At 39.6% G+C, this 21,496-nt stretch overlaps 1 protein-coding gene and 1 pseudogene across 8 annotated transcripts in view; one reads left to right on the top strand and one right to left on the bottom strand.

Annotated features, from left to right (window-relative positions):
- LOC311627093 (vasculin-like protein 1) overlaps window positions 1-21,496 on the top strand; it is a 234,831-nt pseudogene that overhangs the window by 185,549 nt on the left and 27,786 nt on the right. The window lies entirely within an intron of this gene.
- SLC35F5 (solute carrier family 35 member F5) overlaps window positions 17,776-21,496 on the bottom strand; it is an 87,184-nt gene continuing 83,463 nt past the window's right edge. For 4 of the 7 annotated variants that reach the window (XR_014795833.1, XM_084893314.1, XM_084893316.1 and 1 more), the window contains 2 exons: window positions 21,138-21,230; window positions 17,776-18,667 (listed from right to left, as the gene is read on the bottom strand). Coding sequence is in view for 3 of the 7 variants with exons in the window: in XM_084893314.1 (XP_084749440.1) it covers window positions 21,155-21,230 (76 nt within the window). In the remaining 4 variants the exon portion in view is untranslated. Of the gene's footprint in view, window positions 18,668-19,413; window positions 19,459-21,137; window positions 21,231-21,496 lie in introns of those variants that run through there. The other 3 variants (XR_014795835.1, XR_014795836.1, XR_014795834.1) reach the window with 2 other exon arrangements.

The following is a 21,496-nucleotide window of genomic DNA, read 5'->3' as shown; positions in this document are numbered from 1 at the left end:
GGTGGTTTCTTATTGAACTATAAGAGGAAGCCAGCAGCAAGGAAAAAGTTAAACTGGAGTTCCTTTAATCTCCCTTTCAAGCTTTCTACAAAAAATGTCTTTATTGTATTTTTAAGACCAGTTTCTCTCTTTTTGCTGGATATCTTGCTTTCCCAAGTTTGGTTTTATTACACTGATGTTTCCTTCTCCCCATCCCAAACCCCCTTTCTGAACCATGTTCCCAAGGACTGTGTTCTTCATGGTGTTCCCTGCTGGAGTCGATATTTTTGGTTCACACTCAGAGGAGGATAAAAACCGAAGGAATGTAGATCGCCTCCTCACACTGTGAGCCTCCATCTTTTGAATGAAAGACATTTATTTTCAGAAAGCCAATCCCATATGGGTACCACCCAGCACTGCATGTGAGCACAGGCCTTCTGGTCCAGTGCCCACTGAAAGGGGTCAAAGGTGCATGGGGCCACTGTGTGTTTTAGGTTTCCTGCCTAAAGTTCATGTGGCTGGGACCAGTTTTGCTCCCGTTGCAGTGCTAACCACAGGAGCCAGAAAGGGGAAATGTATTTTCACGGGAGACTGTTACATTGGAGAGGTGAGCACTCTTTCAGCAAAAAAACAGGCTACAACCACCACTGTTTTTCAAAGCATTGAGGAGAAACTGCCAAGAGACAACCTTAGAAATGTTTAAACACAAGAGCAAGCTCGCCAAAATCGCCATTCAAGTGGGCCTGGGTGGAACATCAGAGGCTAAAGGACAGCTACGTAGGTGCTAGGGTCAATCTTCCAGGACACCTGTACCCTTGACTAGGGATAAGAATGTAAGAAATTTAGTGTCCAGCTCCACATTTGTAGAACAATGAATACTGTGTTCACACAGGTCTATGTTCCTCCGGTGAGAGAGGTTCTAGAACAGCCCTTCCCTTTAGAACCCTCAATGTGTAAACCTTCTGGGTGACCTAGTAAATGAGGGCAGGGCCATTAGCTCAGCATCCTGGGGACCAGTTTGCTGCTCTGTTCCATATCACAAACCACAACCCTCACCTCAGGTCGCTATGGTGAGACTGTATTTAGTAGGTTAGTAGTTACAAAAAAAAAAAAAAAAAACAGTAAAGAAAATACTTGTGGCCGAAACCAGTTTGGCTCAGTGGATAGAACATTAGCCTGCAGACTGAAAGGTCCTGCGTTTGATTCCGGTCAAGGGCATGTACCTTGGTTGTGGGCGCATCCCCAGTGTGGGGTGTGCAGGAGGCAGCTGATTGATGTTTCTCTCTCATCCATGTTTCTAGCTCTCTATCCCTCTCTCTCTTTCTCTCTGTAAAAAACTCAATAAAATATATTTAGAAAAAGAAAAGAAAAAAGAAAATCTTGTGCTTCAACTGGGGTGGGGGGGAGTTAATGTGCACAATAAAGTATGCCTTTATTACATCAACCTCACTTTTTTTTATTCAGAAGATACTTTTTAAATTTTAACATATATTTATCCTATCTCTGGTGATACATTTCTATCTTCTGGTGATACATTACCACAGTAAATCAAATGTACACAGAAACACCCCCCACTTTTCTTTTATACCCAGGGTCCAGCTGCCCACAGTCGTCTACTATATTTTATTTCTTATGAATCCTTTCAGAGCTTCTTCATACATATATAAGAAGTATGTATACAGATATTTATTGTCCCAATTGTTCTACACATAAAAGTATTTTGTCCTAAACCTTGGTGTGTGTTTTTTCCAGAGGCTTCCAAATTAGCACATAGACAGCTTCATTCTTTTTTATGACCTCCCTAGAGGCCCGGTGGGTCCCTCAGCCTGGCCTGCACCCTCTCACAATGGGACCCCGGGGACATCCTCCTTGCAATCTGGGACTGCTGGCTCCTAACCACTCACCTGCCTGCCTAATTACCCCTAACCATTCACCTGCCTGCCTGATTGCCCCTAACCACCTCTGCCTCGGCCACCGCTGCCACAGCTTCATCCTGAAGGACATCCAGAATGACGCCTGGAAGGCCACATATTATAGATTCCATTTATATAAAATTTCACAAACAGGCAAACATATAGAGACAGAAAATAGATTAGTGGTTGCTTAGGGCTGGGGAAGGAGGGGAGATTGGGGTAACAGCGAAGGAGGTGGATGAAAATTGGGATGAAAAAGTGCTAACATGGACTGTGGTGATGCTTGCACAGTGCTGTGAATGCACTAAAATCTGTGGGATTTTATGCTCTAAATTAGTGAGTTGTGTAGTATATTAATTATATCCCAAGCTCTTACTAAACAAATGTAGTTACTGAGGAGTGAGTGCCTGATAGTGGTGGAGGATCAACACTGGACTCTCATGATTGCCCTCACTCGAGAGCCCACTGAAGCTTGACGGTCACCACAGTCTAACACACACAGGACATTTCTGAAAAGGCCCCATTTGAAGCCTCAGTACCCTGAGACTACCACCTGCCATTTGGCAATTGTACCAGTAAAATGCACCAACCACCACCTTCACCTGGCTGGTCACCCTGTACCTCATGGCTTTTCTCCATATTGAGATGAACTATAAAATGAGAGAACGTTGGCACTCTCGAGGCACATGTATCTACGTAGCAGACTGTCCAAAGGTGATTTAAAACAGCCCTTTTAGACACATGCCAATAAGTTCTGTGGTTAGTGAGTCAAGTGTGCACCTAAGGGAGGGGGTTCTTTGAAGGCCATTCATCACTCGCCATCCATTCCTCCATGGAAAAGCACTGTTTGTTAATCCCATTCACTGTGAACGGAATCTGCGACTGACCTCATAAAAAAGAGCTCCTATCAATCAATAAGGAAAAGACCAGTAACACATTGGAGGGGAAAATATACATGAAAATATAGTTCACAGGGGGACAAAAGTAAGTTTGCCTTTAATCTAAGTTTTCCCCCACAAGGGAAAAATGCAAGTTAAAACTACCTCAAAATTCTACATTTTTCCCTTGTCTGAGTAGCTAATGTTAAAAAGCTTACATGTAGGTGGGCTTTCAGAAGTGGTAAGAAATAGACCCTCATACATTATCGCTGCAGAAGTACACTGGGCCCGTCTTCCTGGAGGACAAGCAGACAGCACAGAACAACACGTGCAATGCCCGTGTCCCTGGGCCGGAGCGTCCTTCTAGGAGTCATGCTACTGAGGCTTCCCTGTCTTTTTCCTCTATTCCAATCTCCACTCTGTGCCTCACTGAAATCAATGAATGGGTTATAATTCCATTAAACTCTACAGATTAATTTCTTTTGACTATAAGAACTGACAGTCAAAAAAAAAAACACCACAAAAAACCTACATGCCTTAATAATTAAAGAGAAACCTTAACAGTTCTTTCTATGAAGATTCACAACTATAAAAGTAATAAGGAAGCTCCTAAAATATTGCACTTAGATTGGGTTAATAATAATCTTACTCGACAAGAGCTAGCTAGCATTACCAGTCTAGGAAGCTGAGTCCAAATAACCAGCGTATGTGAGACCATAGCGCCCCCTGCTGGCCCAATGCTAGAACTAATTTATGTGGTAGGTTTCAGTCAACACTTTTTTGTTAACTACTGCCCTGTGCTCCTTACATTGCCTACGACTTCCTGATCATTACCTTTGCTCTCTTAAAGTTCACGACGACTACTTGCATCAGATAGGCTCGCCTCCTACTTCTCAGTGAAGATCAAGATCCCTTGATAGTCTTCATCTCACCTCCAAAAGAGACTTGCCCCTTTCACTGTGGTTTCCCAGTTGTTTCTGCCATTCTTCCATTTACCTGTTCCAGTTTTACCTGTTCTCCTTCCTCTGCCAGTGTTTCTCTCTGTATTGGCCACCAACTCTGTGCCTACATTGCACCTTGACCTCGGACCCACAGACAGCCTACCATTTCCTCGCTCACTGCCCCATCTCTCTGCACCTGTTCATCTCCCATTCTTTCCTTAACCCAGGCTTTCATAAAGGAGGTCCATGGACCACCTACATACTACTCAACTGGCTGCTTGCAAAAGTGCAGATTCCTGGACACCTTGAATCAGACCTCCAGGATCCTGGAACCTGCATTTATACACACATACAGACTAAAATCCACCCTGTTGTGTGTTTTTTTTAACTGAACTATATGCTTTTGTAGAAACTTGCCATAGCTATCAACCATCTAAAGAATTAAGTGAAAAGGATTCAAACTGGTTTTCAAAGCTTTCAACCATCTAAAGAATTAAGTGAAAAGGATTCAAACTGGTTTTCAAAATATCTGCTGTGCCTTTCTTTATAGCCCTACCCCACTGATGGCAGGCTTGTCACCCTGTACCTCGTGGCTTTTCTCCACATTGAGATGAACTATAAAATGAGAGAATGTTGGCACCTCGAGGCACATGTATCTACGTAGCTATCAACCATCTAAAGAAGTGAAAAGGATTCAAACTGGTTTTCAAAATATCTGCTGTGCCTTCCTTTATAGCCCTACCCCACTGATGGCAGGCTTGGCCACATGACTTACGTTAGCCGAAGCGATGCCTGCCCCATTCACACAGACGCTGTGAGAGCTTTTGCACAGTTCTGCATATTCTTCCCACAGCCAGAACTGATGGTATCCCAGAGGGGCTGCTGCTTCAGCCAGGGCCGTGCCAGGAGTAGAGCTGTGCACACAACCCACAGTGGAAACGAGATGTAGATGAGAAGTAGCTTGTGGTGGGATTGTGATGTGGAGACCCTTTTATCCTGCAGCCCGATGCTGCAGCCCCTACTTCACAATTTGCTTTTCTAACTCTATCTCACACTCCTCCCTAGCACCTACTCCACTTCCTGCCAAACTGGATGACTTGTTTTTCCTCACTCACAAGTTTTTCAAACTCTATGCAGTTGTTTACTTTCTGTTTCCTGCATACCAACCACACCTCTCAAAATCTGACCTTAACAAAGTCCATCTCAAATGCCACTTCTGTAAAAGCCTTTCCTCACCCCCAAATGTTAGGACACCCTCTCCTTTCAATCCTCTCTAACAGGCAACTACTGTAACTTGTTTATTTTTATTGTTTGTTTTTTTTTAATACTTTTTCTTATCATCTTCCCCCCAAAGATCATAAACTCCTTGAGATTACAGACAAACTTATTCATGAATGTATTCACTGAAATACAAATAGTAGGTATCCATACAAGTATTTATTAAATTGGATTTGATTTTTGTTGTTTTGTTTTGTTAATCCACATGAGAATATCTTTTCCATTAATTTTTAAAGAGAGTGGAAGAGAAGGCGAGATGGGGGAGCGAGAGAGAAACATCAATGTGAGAGAGACACATCGATTCCTGCCCTCCCACATATGCCCTGACCAGGGTGGGGGGATCAAACCTGCAACCCAGGTATGTGCCCTTGACCTGAATCAAACCCAAAAGCCTTCAGTGCATGGGCCAACGCTCTAACCACTGAGAGCACACCTGCCAGGGCTAACGGCAGATTTTAAAGAATGCCTAACATCTCCTATGGAGGCGTATGTTTGAATCCCACTCCTGACAGAAAAAAAATAAAAAAAAATAAAAAATAATAAAGAATATTTGTTGAGGAAGCAAAATTAAGATGCAAGTTGAATTATTTTCAATAGCCAAGGTTCCTGCTGAACAAAATATAGCTGAAAGTTTAACCTATGTGTGTGAGTTGTAATCATCTGTAAAAAACAAACAGCACCCCTCCCCCAGGTCCTGAATTTTATCCCTTTGTCTCCCTTACTAAGCCTAACAGATCTATAGCAAAACTTCACCAAAGAAAATAATGTATTATAAAGTTCTGAATTTCATAGTTATTGTTCCTATTGGGAAGCCTGGAGGTAAGTGGGGTAAGTATGTGTGGGGGGGGTTAGTGGGTGGGTGGGAAGAAACTAAAGAACCTATATGCATATATGCATAACCCATGGACACAAATAATAGCATGGTGAAGGCCTAGGGCAGGGTGGGAGGGGAGTTAAAAGGGGTCACCTATCTCTTTTCCTGCCCTCTTCCAGCTTCCTTTAATCCAACGCCCTCTGAAACATTTTGGCAATAATTGCAAAGCTTCTTCAGGTTTTTCTGAATCTAATTTTATAGGAATAGGAGATATTTTGAACTGTTTATCAATCTTATGCTGTGTAATATTTTACTACATGCTGAAGGTGAAAGTACTTTGTATTTATTAGGGATGCAAAATTGCTTGCCAGGGCACCCAAAACCAGCCATCTGTGCCGAGAAAAAAATGCCATTCATTCAGCCTTGTCATTATCTCCGAAAAGGACACATTTCTTCTATCCCAAACTCAAACTGATGCAAAAATACATAAAGATTCCTGATCTTTTGTCAGCCATTTGCCATCTTTGATGTCAGCATTTTCTAAATCATATTTTGTGGAACAAAAGCATCTCTCTATCCTACCTAATAAAAGAGTCACTCAGTTACACCCACCAGCCACGCCCACCAGCCAATCAGAGCGAGTATGTAGATTAACCCCAACCAAGATGGCTGAGGCCACAGAGAGTAGGAGTGAGATTTAGGTTTCCCCAGCAATAGAGGAAGGCAAGTTTCTACAGGCCAGGCCAGCCTAAGCCTCCACTCCAGGCTACAAAGTTTCAATTATAAAAGGTAAACAAATCCAAACAGAAATGGTGGCAGCCACAGAGTGAGCAGGGGGCCTGGCTCTGCTCCAGGCTACAAAGTTTCAATTGTAGAAGGAAAATAAATTTCAGATACCAGAGCCTCCACTTGGGTCACCAGCGGGTGTGGCTGACCTGCAAACCACCACAGGCCCCTTGCCCAGAATGCCCCATACCCCAAGGTAACTCTCACCCTGCTCCAGGACATCCTTCAGAACAAACCAGCTGGCCCCCACCAGTGCACCAGGCCTCTATTCTATCTAATAGAATAATATGCAGACTGACCATCACTCCAACACACAAGATGGCTGCCCCCATGTGATTAAAGATCCTGCCCCCATGTGGACACAAGAGGGCCACAACAAGATGGCCAGCAGGGGAGGGTAGTTGGGAGGGACCAGGCCTGCAAGGGAGGGCAGTTGAGAGGGACCAGGTCTGCAAGGGAGGGCAGTTGGAGGCAATAAACCCTGCAGGGAAGGGCAGTTAGGGGTGACCAGGCCGTCAGAGGAGGGAAGTTGAGAGGAAACAGGCTGGCAGGGGAGCAATTAGGCATCAATCAGGCTGGCATGGGAGTAGTTAGGGGGTATCAGGCTGGCAGGCAGAAGAAGTTAGGGGCAATCAGGAAGGCAGGCAGATGAGCAGTTGTGAGCCAGCAGTCCTGGATTGTGAGAGGGATGTTCGCCTGCCCATTGGGATCAGGCCTAAATGGGCAGTCTGACATCCCTTAAGGGGTCCCAGATTGGAGAGGGTGCAGGCTGGGCTGAAGGACACCACCACTCCCAACCCTCATGCACAAATTTTGTGCACCAGGCCTCTGGTATATGGATAAATGTTTAGCAACAGAGCAAGGCCTTATTGGAAGATCAGTGATCAAATAAATTTGAAGAAAACTAAAAATTGGACCTCGTCCCCTTTGGGGAGTCATCATTTATATAGGACCTTCCTTGTATTCTTTCTTTCCCTTAGCTCACATAGTTTATATTCCATTCATAGGCCTAACTATTTGCATTCTTTCCAGGTATATGCCAGAAATGTTTCCTGGTAGTTCCAGGAAGTGACAGCTGCTCCCTCATTACAGCAATGTTAAAATGCACCCACCTGTTTTTAGGACTCGCCATCTTGATTAGGTTTCAGGTCTTCCTAGGATTAGAGATGGTGCAGTAGCTGGTCATTTAACAAAAGCATGTTTCCTGCCATTTTCTGTTGAAGGTACAGTGGCTTATCTGTCAAGGCTTTTTCCTTACTATGAAAACAGTATCCACTGCATATTTTTTGGGTCAATGTGGTTAGATTTGATTGTAGGTGTTTCTCTTCAGTGCCAATTTAAAACCAAATACTTGTGGTGTTCAGCAAGACTCAAATGGGGCTGCTCAGACAAGAGGAAGGCCTGTGTGGCCCAAAGAAGATATTGCCACTTAAGAATGTCATGCTGAGGACCTCCCCAAGATGGTTGGACAGAAGGCTCATCACTTTTCCTCCCCGTTGGGAGGGACAGTATACAGCCACATGTGAATCAATTCCTTGTGAGTGAAATCCAGAACTAGTTGAGTGAGCCCTACATTCAATATGCCCTGCACATTATTGTGGGAAGCCACCATTTCCAATACTATCCTGGGAGTGCACCAAGGAACACTAAAGGTGGATGGACCTTGAGCGTTAGCAGGGCTGACGCTAAGCACCAATTGTTTGTGCTAAGATAGTGGTGGCTCGAAGCAATTTCCTGACCTGATAGCCTCCAAGTAAATGTTTACTGGATCTTTACTGACCTTAGAGATGGTCTGTCTGCTACCTGTTTGCCCTGCTTTACTGAGTGCAAGATGTGTATCTAAAACTGAATAAAAAGCCGATAAGCCCAAGTCTCGGTGTGTCTCTTTAAGAAAAAGGTTCCACTTGGCCCCCAATGCCTTCTAAATTCATATTTCTTGTACAGCATTTTCATTTGTGTGTCGGCCCCTCCTTCAGATCTTGAACCCCACCGCGAAGGCACATTATGATTGAGAAAATACACCAAAATGGGCAGGAAAGGCTGAGGTACACTCTCACCACAAACCCCATGCCCAGCACAGCACCTTATAGTTAGGAGGAAACCCAAAACTCCCAGCTTGCCCCTGGAGAGCAAAGCATTTGGAGCACACATATAGCACCCTGACTTTTATGGCTGCTACATAAGGGACAGGCCCACAGTCCCCAACCTCTGACATCCAACAGGACTCACCATTCAGGAGTCTTGCAGGAACATGCTAAACAAGACAGCATTGTACAAAAATTAGGTGTGGCCGAGACCTGTTTGGCTCAATGGATAGAGCGTCGGCTTGGGGACTGAAGGGACCCGGGTTCGATTCCGGTCAAGGGCATGTACCTTGGTTGCGGGCATATCCCCGGTAGGGGGTGTGCAAGAGGCAGCTGATTGATGACTCTCTCTCATCAATGTTTCTAGCTTTCTATCTCTCTCCCTTCCTCTCTGTACAAAATCAATAAAATATATTTTTTAAAAAAATTAGGTGTGTTTCTATTTTTTTTTTAAAATATATTTTATTGATATTTCACAGAGAGGAGGAAGGGAGAGAGATAGAGAGCTAGAAACGTCGATGAGTGAGAAACATCGACCAGCTGCCTCTTGCACACCCCCTACCGGGGATGTGCCCGCAACCAATGTACATGCCCTTGACCGGAATCGAACCTGGGACCTTTCAGTCCACCGACCGACGCTCTACCACTGAGCCAAACCGGCTTCGGCTAGGTGTGTTTCTAAAGACTAACAATAAAATCCTGAAAAAAAAAAAATTAGGAAAACAATTCCATTTATAATAGCATCAAAAATAAAACATTTAGAAATATATTTGACTGAAGAGGTGAATGACCTATACACTAAAAACTCTAAGATAGTGATTAAAGAAATTGAAGAAGATACAAATAAATTAAAAGATATTCTGTATTCATGGATTGAAAGAATTGTCCACGCTACCCCAAATGATCTACTGATCCAATACAATTGCTATCAAAATTCCAATGACATTCTTCTCAGTAATAGAAAAAAAATCCTAAAATTCCTGTGGAACCACAAAAGACTCCAAATAGCCAAAGAAATCTTGAGCAAGAACAGCAAAGTTAGAGTTATTACATTCCCTGATTTCAAACAATATTACAAAGCTACAGTAATCAAAACAGCATGTATCAGCATAAAAACACACACATAGATAATGAAACAAAATGGAGCCCAGAAATAAACCCACACATATATGGTAAACTAATTTTTGGCAAAGGTACCCAGAATTCAGAAGAGGGAAAGGATAGTCTCTTCCATCAGTGCTGCTGGGAAAACTGGACATTCACACGCAACAGAATGAAATCCACAACTATCTTACAATACTCAAAAATTCAACTCTGAATTGACTAAGGACTTGAACATAAGACCTGAAACTACAAAAAAACTAAAATAAAACGATTTCAGGTAGGATTGAAATGGGCCTGGACAATGACTTTTTGGTTTGCTACCAAAAGCAAAAGCAAACAAGTGGGACCATATTAAACTAAAAAGCTTTTGCACAGCAAAGAAAATCTTAGCAAAGTAAGGGCATCTGAGAAAATATGTCCAAACCATATATTCAATTAGAAGTTAATATCCAAAATACATAAGGAACTAATACAACTCAACAACAAAAACAAAACAAAAACAAATACAGTGGTGCCTCGCATAAAGAATGCCTCGCACAGCGAACGCCGCACACAACGAACTTCATTTCATGATTCATACAACGAACTTCGTTTCACACAACGAAGTCGCCCGAGCTTCCACGATCGCTGCCGATGTATTGCATCCTTCCGCGCAGGCACTGCAGGCAGTCGTTAGTCACTGCGCTTAACTTAAGCACGTATCGCGGCAATCGTTCTTCATTACGAATTAAATCACGCACGTATCACGGCAGTCGTCCTTTTAAGTTAAACTCAATACACTGTATCCGGATTCAGCTGAAGCAAACAGGATCAACGATCTTTACTCCGATACTCTTGTCCGTTATTTCCGGCAGATGTTGGAGAAAAGAGAAAAACAAACGACTTTGGACAGGTTTTTCATGAAACCATCGGCTAAAAAGCAGAAAATGGATGAAGATGTGCAAGATTCGGTAGACTCTACTTAGTCTGTCTTAAAATTAAAAAAATGTGTGTGTTTTTAAAAAAAATTATGTTTTTAGATGTATCTAAATAAAAATAATAACAAAAAATTTATCTTTTTTTATGTCATCTTAGCATATTTTGTGCTACAGAACGAATTATTTTTTTTAACATGTTATGGGAAAACGCATTTCACATAACGAACTTTTCGCATAACAAACTTGCTCCTGGAACGAATTAAGTTCGTTGTGTGAGGCACCACTGTAACCTGATTTAAATACAGGCAAAGGACCTGGATAAACATTTTTCCAAAGGAGATGTATAAGTGGATATATGAAAGATGTTCAACATCACTAATAATCAGGGAAATGCAAATTGAAACCACAATGAATTTTCCCTCACACCTGTTAGGATGATTATTACTGAAAAGACAGAAGATAAACACTGATGGCATGGCTCCATGGTTGAGCGTCAACCTATGAACCAGGAATTTGAGGTTCCATTCCCAGTCAGGGCACATGCCTGGGTTTTGGGCTCAATTCCCAGAGTGGGGCATGCAGGAGACAGCCTATCAGGGATTCTATCTCATCATTGATATTTCTTTCTCTCTCTCCCTCCCTTCCTGAAGTAAATAAAAAAATATATTTTTTAAAAAGATAAAAGCTGGTGAGTATATATAGAGAAGACCGTTGGTGGGAATGTAAACTGATACAGCCACATGGAAAACAGTAAGGAGTTTTCTCAAGAAATTAAACATACAGATACCATATAAGTCAGCAATGTCACTCCTGGATATACATCTAGAGAAATAAAATCACTGCCTCAAAGAGATATCTGTACTCCCATGTTCATCGCAACATTATTTGCAATAGCCGAGGTAGGAAAGCAACTTAAATGTCCGTTGATGGATGAATGGATAAAGATGTGTGTGACATAGATGAACCTGAAGAGCATTATGCTAAGTGAAATAAACCAGACAGAAGAAAGACAATTACTGTATTCTATCACTTATATGTGGGAAATAAAAATAAAGTCAAACTCATAGAAATAGAGAATTAAGGGCTGGAAAGTGGGGGGGAAATAAGTAGAAGTTGGTAAAGTCTTCTCTAGAAGGTACAGACTTTCATTTATAAAATGAATAGGTTCTAAGGGTCTAAAGTATAGCATGGTGAGTATAGTTGATAATACTTCATTGTATAATTGAAATTTGATGAGACTAGATCTTAAAAGTTCTCACACACAAAAAGGTTAGTGTGTGAGGTGATGGTCGTGTTAATTCGCTTAATGGTGGGAATGCTTTCACAATGAATATAAATATCAAATCACCACACTGTACAATTTAAATATGTTACAATTTATTTCTTCAATTATACCTGAAAAATAAAAATACATATTTGTTAATTACTATTTCTCGCCAATAACTGGTTTATGGCTTTCGGAAGGAAAATTTGGGTCAACAATCTAGCGGATAATTGGTATGAATGATCTGGTTCCTCGCTTAGCACTCCACTTCAGGGGGAAAAGGATTCCAGGTAGGACTCAGCAGCCTGAGCAAGAGCCCCAGCCTAACTGTTGGCTATCGATAGAATTGCTTTCTTTAAGCAAGCACTCAGGTCTAGTGCAAAGAGCAAGCTATTGGAGTCCAGAAAGGATGAAATTTGTCAGGCCGAGCTGTCAGAAACAGGTATATTAGGGTAGTCAGATGGTCATATAACTTTTTATCTAAACTATGACAGTTTTAGTGAAAGGAGGCACTATTAATAATTATACTAGGAAGATGTAAACTGGCACTGTCCTTAGGGAGACACAAGGTCACCCTAATTCTGTCACTAGATAGTCTGTGGAGTTGCCTCCAGTGGTAAACAGTGATCCTATAATTTGTGAACTGGTTTATACTTTTTTCTCTAAAGGTGAGGGATGACGTAAGATTAAGCGACTGTTCTAAGTAATTAGGTAAATGAAGTTCTAAATACAGTAAGCTTTTGAGAACACTAATTCCTTAAGGTTTTATTTTCTATCTTCACAAGTCATTTAAGAAATTGCTTCCTCTTTGCTAACACTTCCATGACTGTAGTATCCTGAATGCTGTAGCTCTTTTCCTGTCAGGCACTTCCCATTATTTTCATGTTCTATTTTCATGTTTGATTTTTAAAAAGCAATACTGTTGCTCACATTTCCCACTAGCCCTGTTTTGGGGGAGGAGGAACAGGGAAAGGAGGGAGTGGGAAGTAGTGGAGGAGGGATATGAATGAGAAATGGAAGTCCAGGGCAGACATTTCCCCCAAATCCTCTATTGGAGTGGACTTGAGACAGACAAAGCCAATCTTGCTTCCAGAGTATTTCTTCTACTGTGTCACCTTCACCTGTTGATTCTATTCCTTAAGGATATGTGTTCTCTACACAACCTGGCCTCCCAGTGAAGTCAGCTCCTCAGTGCCTGGGCCAGGTCTGGGCTGTGGATTCCGGCTGACACCTACAGGCCACACTTCCCAAGCTCCTGGGGCCACAACCGGAGTCAATGCAGAAGGAAGAGAAGCCAGAGTACTGCTTTGCCATCAGCTGCATTACCTCGAAGGCCCTGATCTTCTCTGCTAGGGTTCAGCTTCCTCTGCGTGACCCTGGCCTTGAGCTTTGCCTCACTTCCTTCCTTTGTCCAATTAGCCTTGGGACAGAACTGGCTTCCTGCTGTTACTAATTTCTGAGTGACCTCAGTCTTCTGCTTGTCCTCTCAGCTCTTTTATTGCTGAGCAATCAATTGCTTAAATTCTCTGTTTAAAATCCTCAAGTACTTTTTCTTTTCTTGGTAGAACCCTGAGTGCTACAATACTCAGTAAAAGAGTGAGCTATTCCAACTTAGAGGAAAACTCATTGGAGGGGCCTTATCACAAAATGGAATATGGATCTCCTCCAGGAAACCTTCCTAAGAATAGATTATTCCAGAACTTCACCTTTTCCGTTTGCTTTATACTTTTACATGCGAAAGACGCAACTCACTGAGCATGTCTGTCTCAAAGCTGACCATGTTGTTCACAGGAAGGTCTAATTTATCAGGTACCTGAGTTACATCTTAGACATTAAGGCATGAAAGAATAAGAGGAAATATTTTAATAAAGGAAACTAGAAATCAAATACTGGCTTGTAAAAAGATGGATCTGGGCTTGTGTATTTCTACTGAGATTAGAAAATACTATAATAGAATATGCAAATGATTTTACACAAATAATACATTAAAATAAATCATGCATATTTTACAATATAAATTTCCTGAATTACATAGTGTATGAATAATCAATGTTTCAAATTGCCTCCCAAAATGGGACAGTTTTGACCCCAAATTATAACAGAATTTGTAACATTAGCAGAAATTAAAATTAATTTTGTTTAAATTTTAAATACTCCAGGATCTGAAAATATTTTTTTATTAAATAGATGGAAGAATAAAATTATCAGGTTTAGTAACAAACTTGAGGTAAAAATCTGCATTAAATTATCCACACCAAGGAGACTATATCTAAGACTATTTCCTTAATTTATCATAAATATTTAATCTTTCTCAAGTACTTTCCCTTACCTCTGGCCTGCTGGGTCTGGTATTGTAACTTTTATATAATTTCTATACTACAACTTCCCTGGGAGTGTTTGCACACAGGGCTGATTACTCAACATAGACCCATCAGATAAAGTTTCAATGCCGCAACTTGGTCAGAACAATGACTTCTCATTTTATGTAAACACTAGAGGCCGGTGCATGAATTCACGCATGTGTGGGGTCCCTCGGCCTGGCCAGGAATTGGGGCCAATTGGGGCCGGTCGGCTATGGGGGAGGGACTGCGGGAGATTGGCTGGCTGCCCCAATTGGGAAGTTGGCCAGCCACCAGTTAGCTGTGGAAGCACACTGACCACCAGGGGGCAGCTCCTGCATTGTCTTCTCCTGGTGGTCAGTGCATGTCATAACTACCGGCTGGTCGTCTGGTCGTCTGGTCCTAATGGTCACTTCGGCTTTTATATATATAGATACAAATCACAGTATGCTGATATTAGACAAATTCAGCTTTAATTCACTAGCCAAAGGAGATTAAGAATATACTATAAAATGTTAATATAGGAAATATCTCAGTACACAAACTATGAAACACTGTATTATTAATTTTTGTACAAATGCATGAGGCCAATGCCATTAAAAAAAGAAAATGTGGGCCTGACTATTGTAACTCTAAAAAGGTACCTCAGTTATCTAAATGGAAGTTTGGATACTTAACAAACATTAAAGTAGAACTTCAAATTCTGTAAACTGAGACGCTCATATATGTCAAGTCATCATTAAAAAACCAGCACACAATGTTACCTATATAAGTTAAATCTGCAGATATCACAGATAATATTCATCTGTTATTTCTGTGAATTTTTCCTAAAATAGTATTTAGTAATAAAGAATATCTCAAAAGCAGAGAAAAATGAAGCAGGATTATAACTGGAAATATTTAAAATAACATTTTATTTGCTAGTATGATTATGAAAAAAACACATTTCTAATTAATTCCTAGTTTATTCTTTAAATATGTTTTGTTTCTTCAACCAGCAGAGAATTCGTGCTATACCTGACCATAGTGAATTATGAAAAGCCTTGGTTCCACTGAAGTCATATTCTGCAACCCCAAATTGGGCTCTGCATGATTGATTGCAAAGGGAGCATTAACATTCTTCCTGAAACAAGCCTCATACCTTTGAGAATGTCCACATTTAACCCGTGAGCTCACATCTATAGCAACAATGAACTTTATTCATCTGCTTCCAGATGGAAAACTGGTTTACTTTATAATTAAGTCAGGCCGATAGAAGCCACTATTTCAATTTAAAAAAATCAAAATTTACTTAAAGGAATAAAAATGGATGCATTACATACATCTTAATAGCCTTTCTAAGCTCCAAAAAGCATTCGTCTAAGAAATTCCAAGGCTGCCTTTTCTTTCAGTTTTGTTTTAGTAGATTCTGATATTCAGTAACAGAAAGTCTTTCTGAGAAAGCAGCAAACTTCCTTCAGTCAAGGGCATAATTTGAAGCATTATATAATAATGAGATTTAAATTATGTATAATTTAATTTAATTAGGTATTAGAAATCTCTTTGTATTTTTAGGTTTGGAAAAACATAAACACAAGCCAACACTGCTCAAAGAGGATGGAATCTCCCAGCATTTCCAGAGGCCTGCCACGTGACTGCGATGATCCTAGGGCTTGATGCCTAGATTTCTGGGGAACCGCAGAGTGCAAGTATTCCATCACAACTTCCTCTCGAGAAGATGAACCCTTAACTACAAAAGTGCAGAACGTCATCCGAAGTTGCTCACTCTAGGTACAGTAACCAAATACTACAATCAGTCAGATAAGTAAAACATGAGAGAAAAAACAACAGGTGGTCAAGCAAAGCAGCAGTAATTCTTACTTCAGTTAAGCAATTTAATGGTGCTTCCATCTACAGTTGTTCTTCAATCATAAAACAGCTGAATAGCTGCCCACAAGAAGTCCTCCTCAAGATCTATCCAGCACATTAAGGGCTTACTACTCCCCAAATCCTGAGTGATAACACGCGATCTGTAAGACGTGAACATAGGCCACATGAAGAATCAAAAATTCTAAATTCAACCTCTTTTCCTATCTAAATAAATAAAAATTTAATGTTACTTCCACCGTTTCAACCACTTACCCTCTAAAGTATTGGTGAACTGTCAAATAGCAAAAACAAAAAGCAAAGGTGCTAGATAATAAACTTCAACCAAAATTAGTCTTTGAGTGATTGAAATGTTACTTCACTTTTTTTTTTTTTTTTTTTTTTTTTTTTTTAGGAGAAAGTTCCTTAGAAGTCCCCACTCTTTGCATGCTTTAACCTTGTGTCAAGTTAACAAAATCAGTATTACTGTTAGCTTAACAAGAATTATTGGTGGTACCAAATAGGAAAGCAGCCATCTGTTTTAAAAATGTGGTATCATACACAATCTTTTAAATTAATATGAGTTCTCAGAACAGGCAGAAAGATGGCTAAACTTCATTATAGACTTATGGTATCACTAAAGCACTTTTAAGAACAGAGTAGATCCAGAGACATGGGAGCATGGAAAAGATTGAGAAATCTCAGCTGGAAGGTATGGGAAGATGGGTGGGTGGGAGTGATCAACCAAAGAACTTGTGTGCATATATGCATAACCCATGGATACAGATAATAGGATGATGAAGGCCTTGGGGGGGGGGGGGGAAAGGGTTAAGGGGTAGGAAGTGGGGTGGGATAAAAGGGGTCAATTGAGAAAAAAGGGGACATACGTAATATGTTCAACAATAAAGATTTTTTTTAAAAAAAGAATGTGAATAACACAAACTGAAGCTAAACATAGCAAAGGGAATTTTTAAAATATTGATAAGAAATTTTGAAGAGTAATGAACTTGAAAAGAAAACTGGTTCTGATTAATGGCTTGTTGCAGTTTAGGTTCTTACAAGGGTATTTCTTGGATCACATGATCTCACACATCTAGAGGAAACAATGAACAACACAAACAGACCCAGAGAAAGAGAACCAGTGATCAGACTCTCAAACCTCAGAGGGAAAGTAAGGGGGGATAGGGGTAAGGGGAAGAGATCAACCAAAGGACTTGTGTGCTTACATATGGGCCTAGCCAGTGGCCATGGACAACGGGGGGGTGAGGGGTGGGGGGGGGGGGGCATATCTAGGGAGGGGTTTGGGATGGGAATGGGGGAATAAAGACAATTATGTGAGACCATAATCAAAAGAAAAGAAAAGCCTGGATGAATCCCGAGACATACTTCATTCCCAATGTCAACAGTGATGAGAATCCAGAAACAGTTGGACAATATGGATATATAAGACCTAAGTATAGGAGTTAAAATTAGGAGTTACAATATTTTATATTTAATTTAAACTTGGTAAATTCAATTTAAATGTAATTTAAGTAGAATTTCTTCTTGCCTTCCTTCTTTGGTATTTAATCCATTAAAAATTATTTTTAAAAATACCTAGAATTATAGAAAGCAGCAGCACCCAGTTCCATAGTAATGTGGCACATTTTTATGTGAAAAAAATCAGAAACCAACTGATAGATCTATAATACACACATATATATAAACATTTTATTTTAATACTCTTTTATCACTTCAATTTAAATCATTCCATTATGAAAATGTCTTAATTGAAGAGAGAATATTTCTTCAAAACTCTAAATTAAGCAGAGCTTTATCAATTAAATTTACAGCAATACAGGTTTTAGAAATACATGATTCTTCATTTTACAATATATCCCCTTTAAAAATTTGTCATGGTTTGTCACAGATTTAAAATACAAGGCACCTAATGCTATGAAAGTATAACACAGTATATGTAGTGTAAGTGAACCAAATCTTTTCTCAAATATTTTTTCTGAAGTCTAACCAAATTTGTGTAAATATACTTGTCATATAAATTAAACATTTTTGTGTTAATTTGCAATATTCTACAAAACTCAGAAATATAATCTATACCTATTATAGGTAGCTTAATTTAGCATTTTACCTGTACAAACACTGATCTATATACTAAACAATTTCTTGAAAACATTTTCAAAACATAGTCCAGCATTTAACAAATAATAGGTGAAGATAAAGTCTCCAGACATTAGGATTTTATTCCTTGATTAGTTCAGATTATTTCATCAACTGAATTCCTTGAGATGTGTAAGGCAGGTGGTCCTTTAGACAGATTGCAGGCTGAAACTTCCTATAACTGTAGTGATGTACACAGCGACATAGCAAGTACTTCATTATGAAAATGAAGAACAACAATATGAGGAAAATATATTTTAGAGTTCCAAAGAACTGAAAATGTTATTTTTCAGACTAGGCACTGAAACATTTTTCTCCAAAATCTTGCCAGAGATTGTCTCTTCGCTATATGATGTTCCATTGTCAAGCTGAAAATAAAAGCAAACACAAAATCATTAGCTTTAATTTTCTATAGCTTATATTTTAAAATGCAAATTGTCTTAACATTGAAATATACATCAAACACAATCTATGTAGTGTATATAATTGGGTATATGTACTTGAGGTGAGTCCTGGGAACACATGAATACTATAGCAGTGTCAAAGGCTGACACCCAACACTACTTAAAGATCATGTAGTATGTTTAATCATGGTGTATTCCACCATTAACTGCATTGAGACAGACTCCTGCCCAAACTGTCCTATTTTATTGCTTTATTGTAGCTCATTTTCTTTTGTCTTCACCATCACCCTTTATCCAGCTCTCACTTCCAAAATTATTGAAACTTAGGTCGGGGGGGGCGGGGGGGGGGGTGAACATGATTGTGAGTATGGGAAAATGCACAGCATCTTAGGGAGGGGAAATGCATGTCATAGCAATAAAAAGCTTTGAAGAATAACTTTTTAAATTTAAAGATGACAAATAAACACATATTAGTTCCACTGTCCTTAAAAATCTCAGTAAAAAGACAATAAAGGATAAAGGGACTTTTTAAAAGGAATAAACCATGTGGATAAAAAGAAGAGCAGAGGCAAGAAAATAGTGGCTAACTCTTAGCTAGCAATGGAGAAATCTACAAGCTCTCTCTCTAAAATGAAGACACGACTGAAAACAAGCAGATTGGTGCAAATTTTATAAAAAAGCAGTTAGAAATCCAGATGTCCTCCTTTTACTTTTCACAGTGGGTGCCTCTGCTGTATCCCAGAAGAGGCTTATTCCTAAAAAAAAAAAAAAAAAGTAGTAACAGAGGGTCTCTGGATTGGGGAAATGCCAAGCACAATCCTATGTGGCTCAGATAAAAGCAACATTTGTATAGTCATAACAATGTAAAAGTTGACTATAGATCTACCCAAAAGTATGCAATAATGATACTGGGCTGATAAGAAGGAAGGAGTGATATAGGGTTGGCAAACAGGCAAGTGGGGTGAGAACAGGAAGGAGGCACTTGAAAGTAACCTATCCTCATTTACCATAGTGGGAAAATCAACTGAATATGCCCACAACTGAGAAAGCAAGAAACAGAAGTATAGACATGGTAATTAAGAGCGCCAGGAAGGCTGAAACCAGTTTTGTTCAGTGGATAGAGCATCGGCCTGTGGACTGAAAGGTCCCAGGTTCGATTCTGGTCAAGGGCATGTACATTGGTTGCGGGCACATCCCTGGTAGTGGGTGTGTAGGAGGCAGCTGGCCGATGTTTCTCTCTCTTCGATGTTTCTAGCTTTCTATCCCTCTCCCTTCCTCTCTGTAAAAAAATTAATAAAATATATTTAAAAAAAAGAGCGCCAGGGAGGAAAATACCAAAGACTCCACTTAGAGTTTAATGTGATTCCTGAGAATGGGAAAAGAGTGAACACAGGATAGATGGTGCAGAGCAGGGAGAGCTGCTTTGTGTAAGATGTCATGTAGAACTCTAACTCTTGAACTAATATTGGCATGTATAACCATCATAACAAAAGGAAAATGACCAATCACAGAGAAACACAAAACCAAGACTTTAGTTTGTGTATGAATTTACCATGAGGAATTTACTTATGTTTCAAGGTCTATGTGATCACAGGGGTTGACAGGAGTTGCTCGATGTTCTATGTGAGGAGGGAAACCCAGTTGCAATTAGGACACATTTCAATCTAAGTTGCCTAAATTTATCTCAGAAAAAAAGAGCCTGCCCAGAATTTTAGTAACTTATTATGATCCTTCATTCTAAATAAATGATCACTTTTGTACCTGACAAAGATATATGTAAGATACATTGTAAACATTCATTCAGCAAAATATAAAATGTAATGTACTTTTTCATTCAAATAAGAAATATAAAAGATAATATTTCTTAAAGTTTTTAAAAACTGGAGAAATGTTCTTCAAAATTGTTAAATGAAAAAGCAGTCAGAGAATCAGGATATATACTGGGCCGGTTATAGTAACACATAAATAACGAAAAGACTAAATATATACCCAAGTATTGCTTTTTTTCTGAATGTTATACTTAGAGAAAAAAACATGTTTCTAAAGTATATCATAAATAAAATAATGATGGTGGACACGAATAAAAGTAATAGTTAAAGCTTGGAATCACTTAGTTTTAGTCAGGCACTAATACTGTATGTACTTCAAACTTATGAAGTGTTTAAAACTCCCTTAATAATGAAGGAGTTTCAATTATAACCCCTTTTCCACAACTGAGACACAGAGAGGTTATGAATATTGTTTAAGGTCACAGAGCTAGTACATGTAAAAATTGGAAAACAGTTTTTGGAAATGAATGAAACCCAGGCAGTTTGACTCCATTAGCCTCTTGGATGTATTGCCTCTCAAACAACTAATTATGGAAATTAAATTTTGAATATAAGCAATACGAGAATTAGAACTAGTCAATACTAAAGCCAGCTAACATACAAACCTGACGACTGACAACAGCTAGCTAGCTCCATCCTCCTGAGCAACACTGTGCATAGGAATAAGACTCTCACACTGTTCATTGTCTTCTGGAACCCTTTTAAAAAAGGCAATAGTTAAAGAAAGCTTTAGAACTAAAAGGAACCCTTAAAAATGATCCATACAGATAGCTGAAGCTGTGTGGTCAGAACTAAGACTAGGGCAAAATTTCTCAACAACTCGTCTCAAGTTTTTTCTATAATAGAATATGAAAGCTTTCTCTGTTTAAAAAAATTGAAAAAAATTTTGAGGCAATGTTATCATATTTTATTATGAATTTTATTCAAACCAATAAGAGTTCTCTACATTTAAATGTGTTATAAC

Source organism: Pipistrellus hanaki, assembly GCF_964339955.1.
Source record: "Pipistrellus hanaki genome assembly, chromosome: 8".
NCBI classification, from domain to species: Eukaryota; Metazoa; Chordata; class Mammalia; order Chiroptera; family Vespertilionidae; genus Pipistrellus; species Pipistrellus hanaki.
Note: the sequence above shows the minus strand (reverse complement) of the source record. Positions and strands in the feature narration are given on the sequence as shown.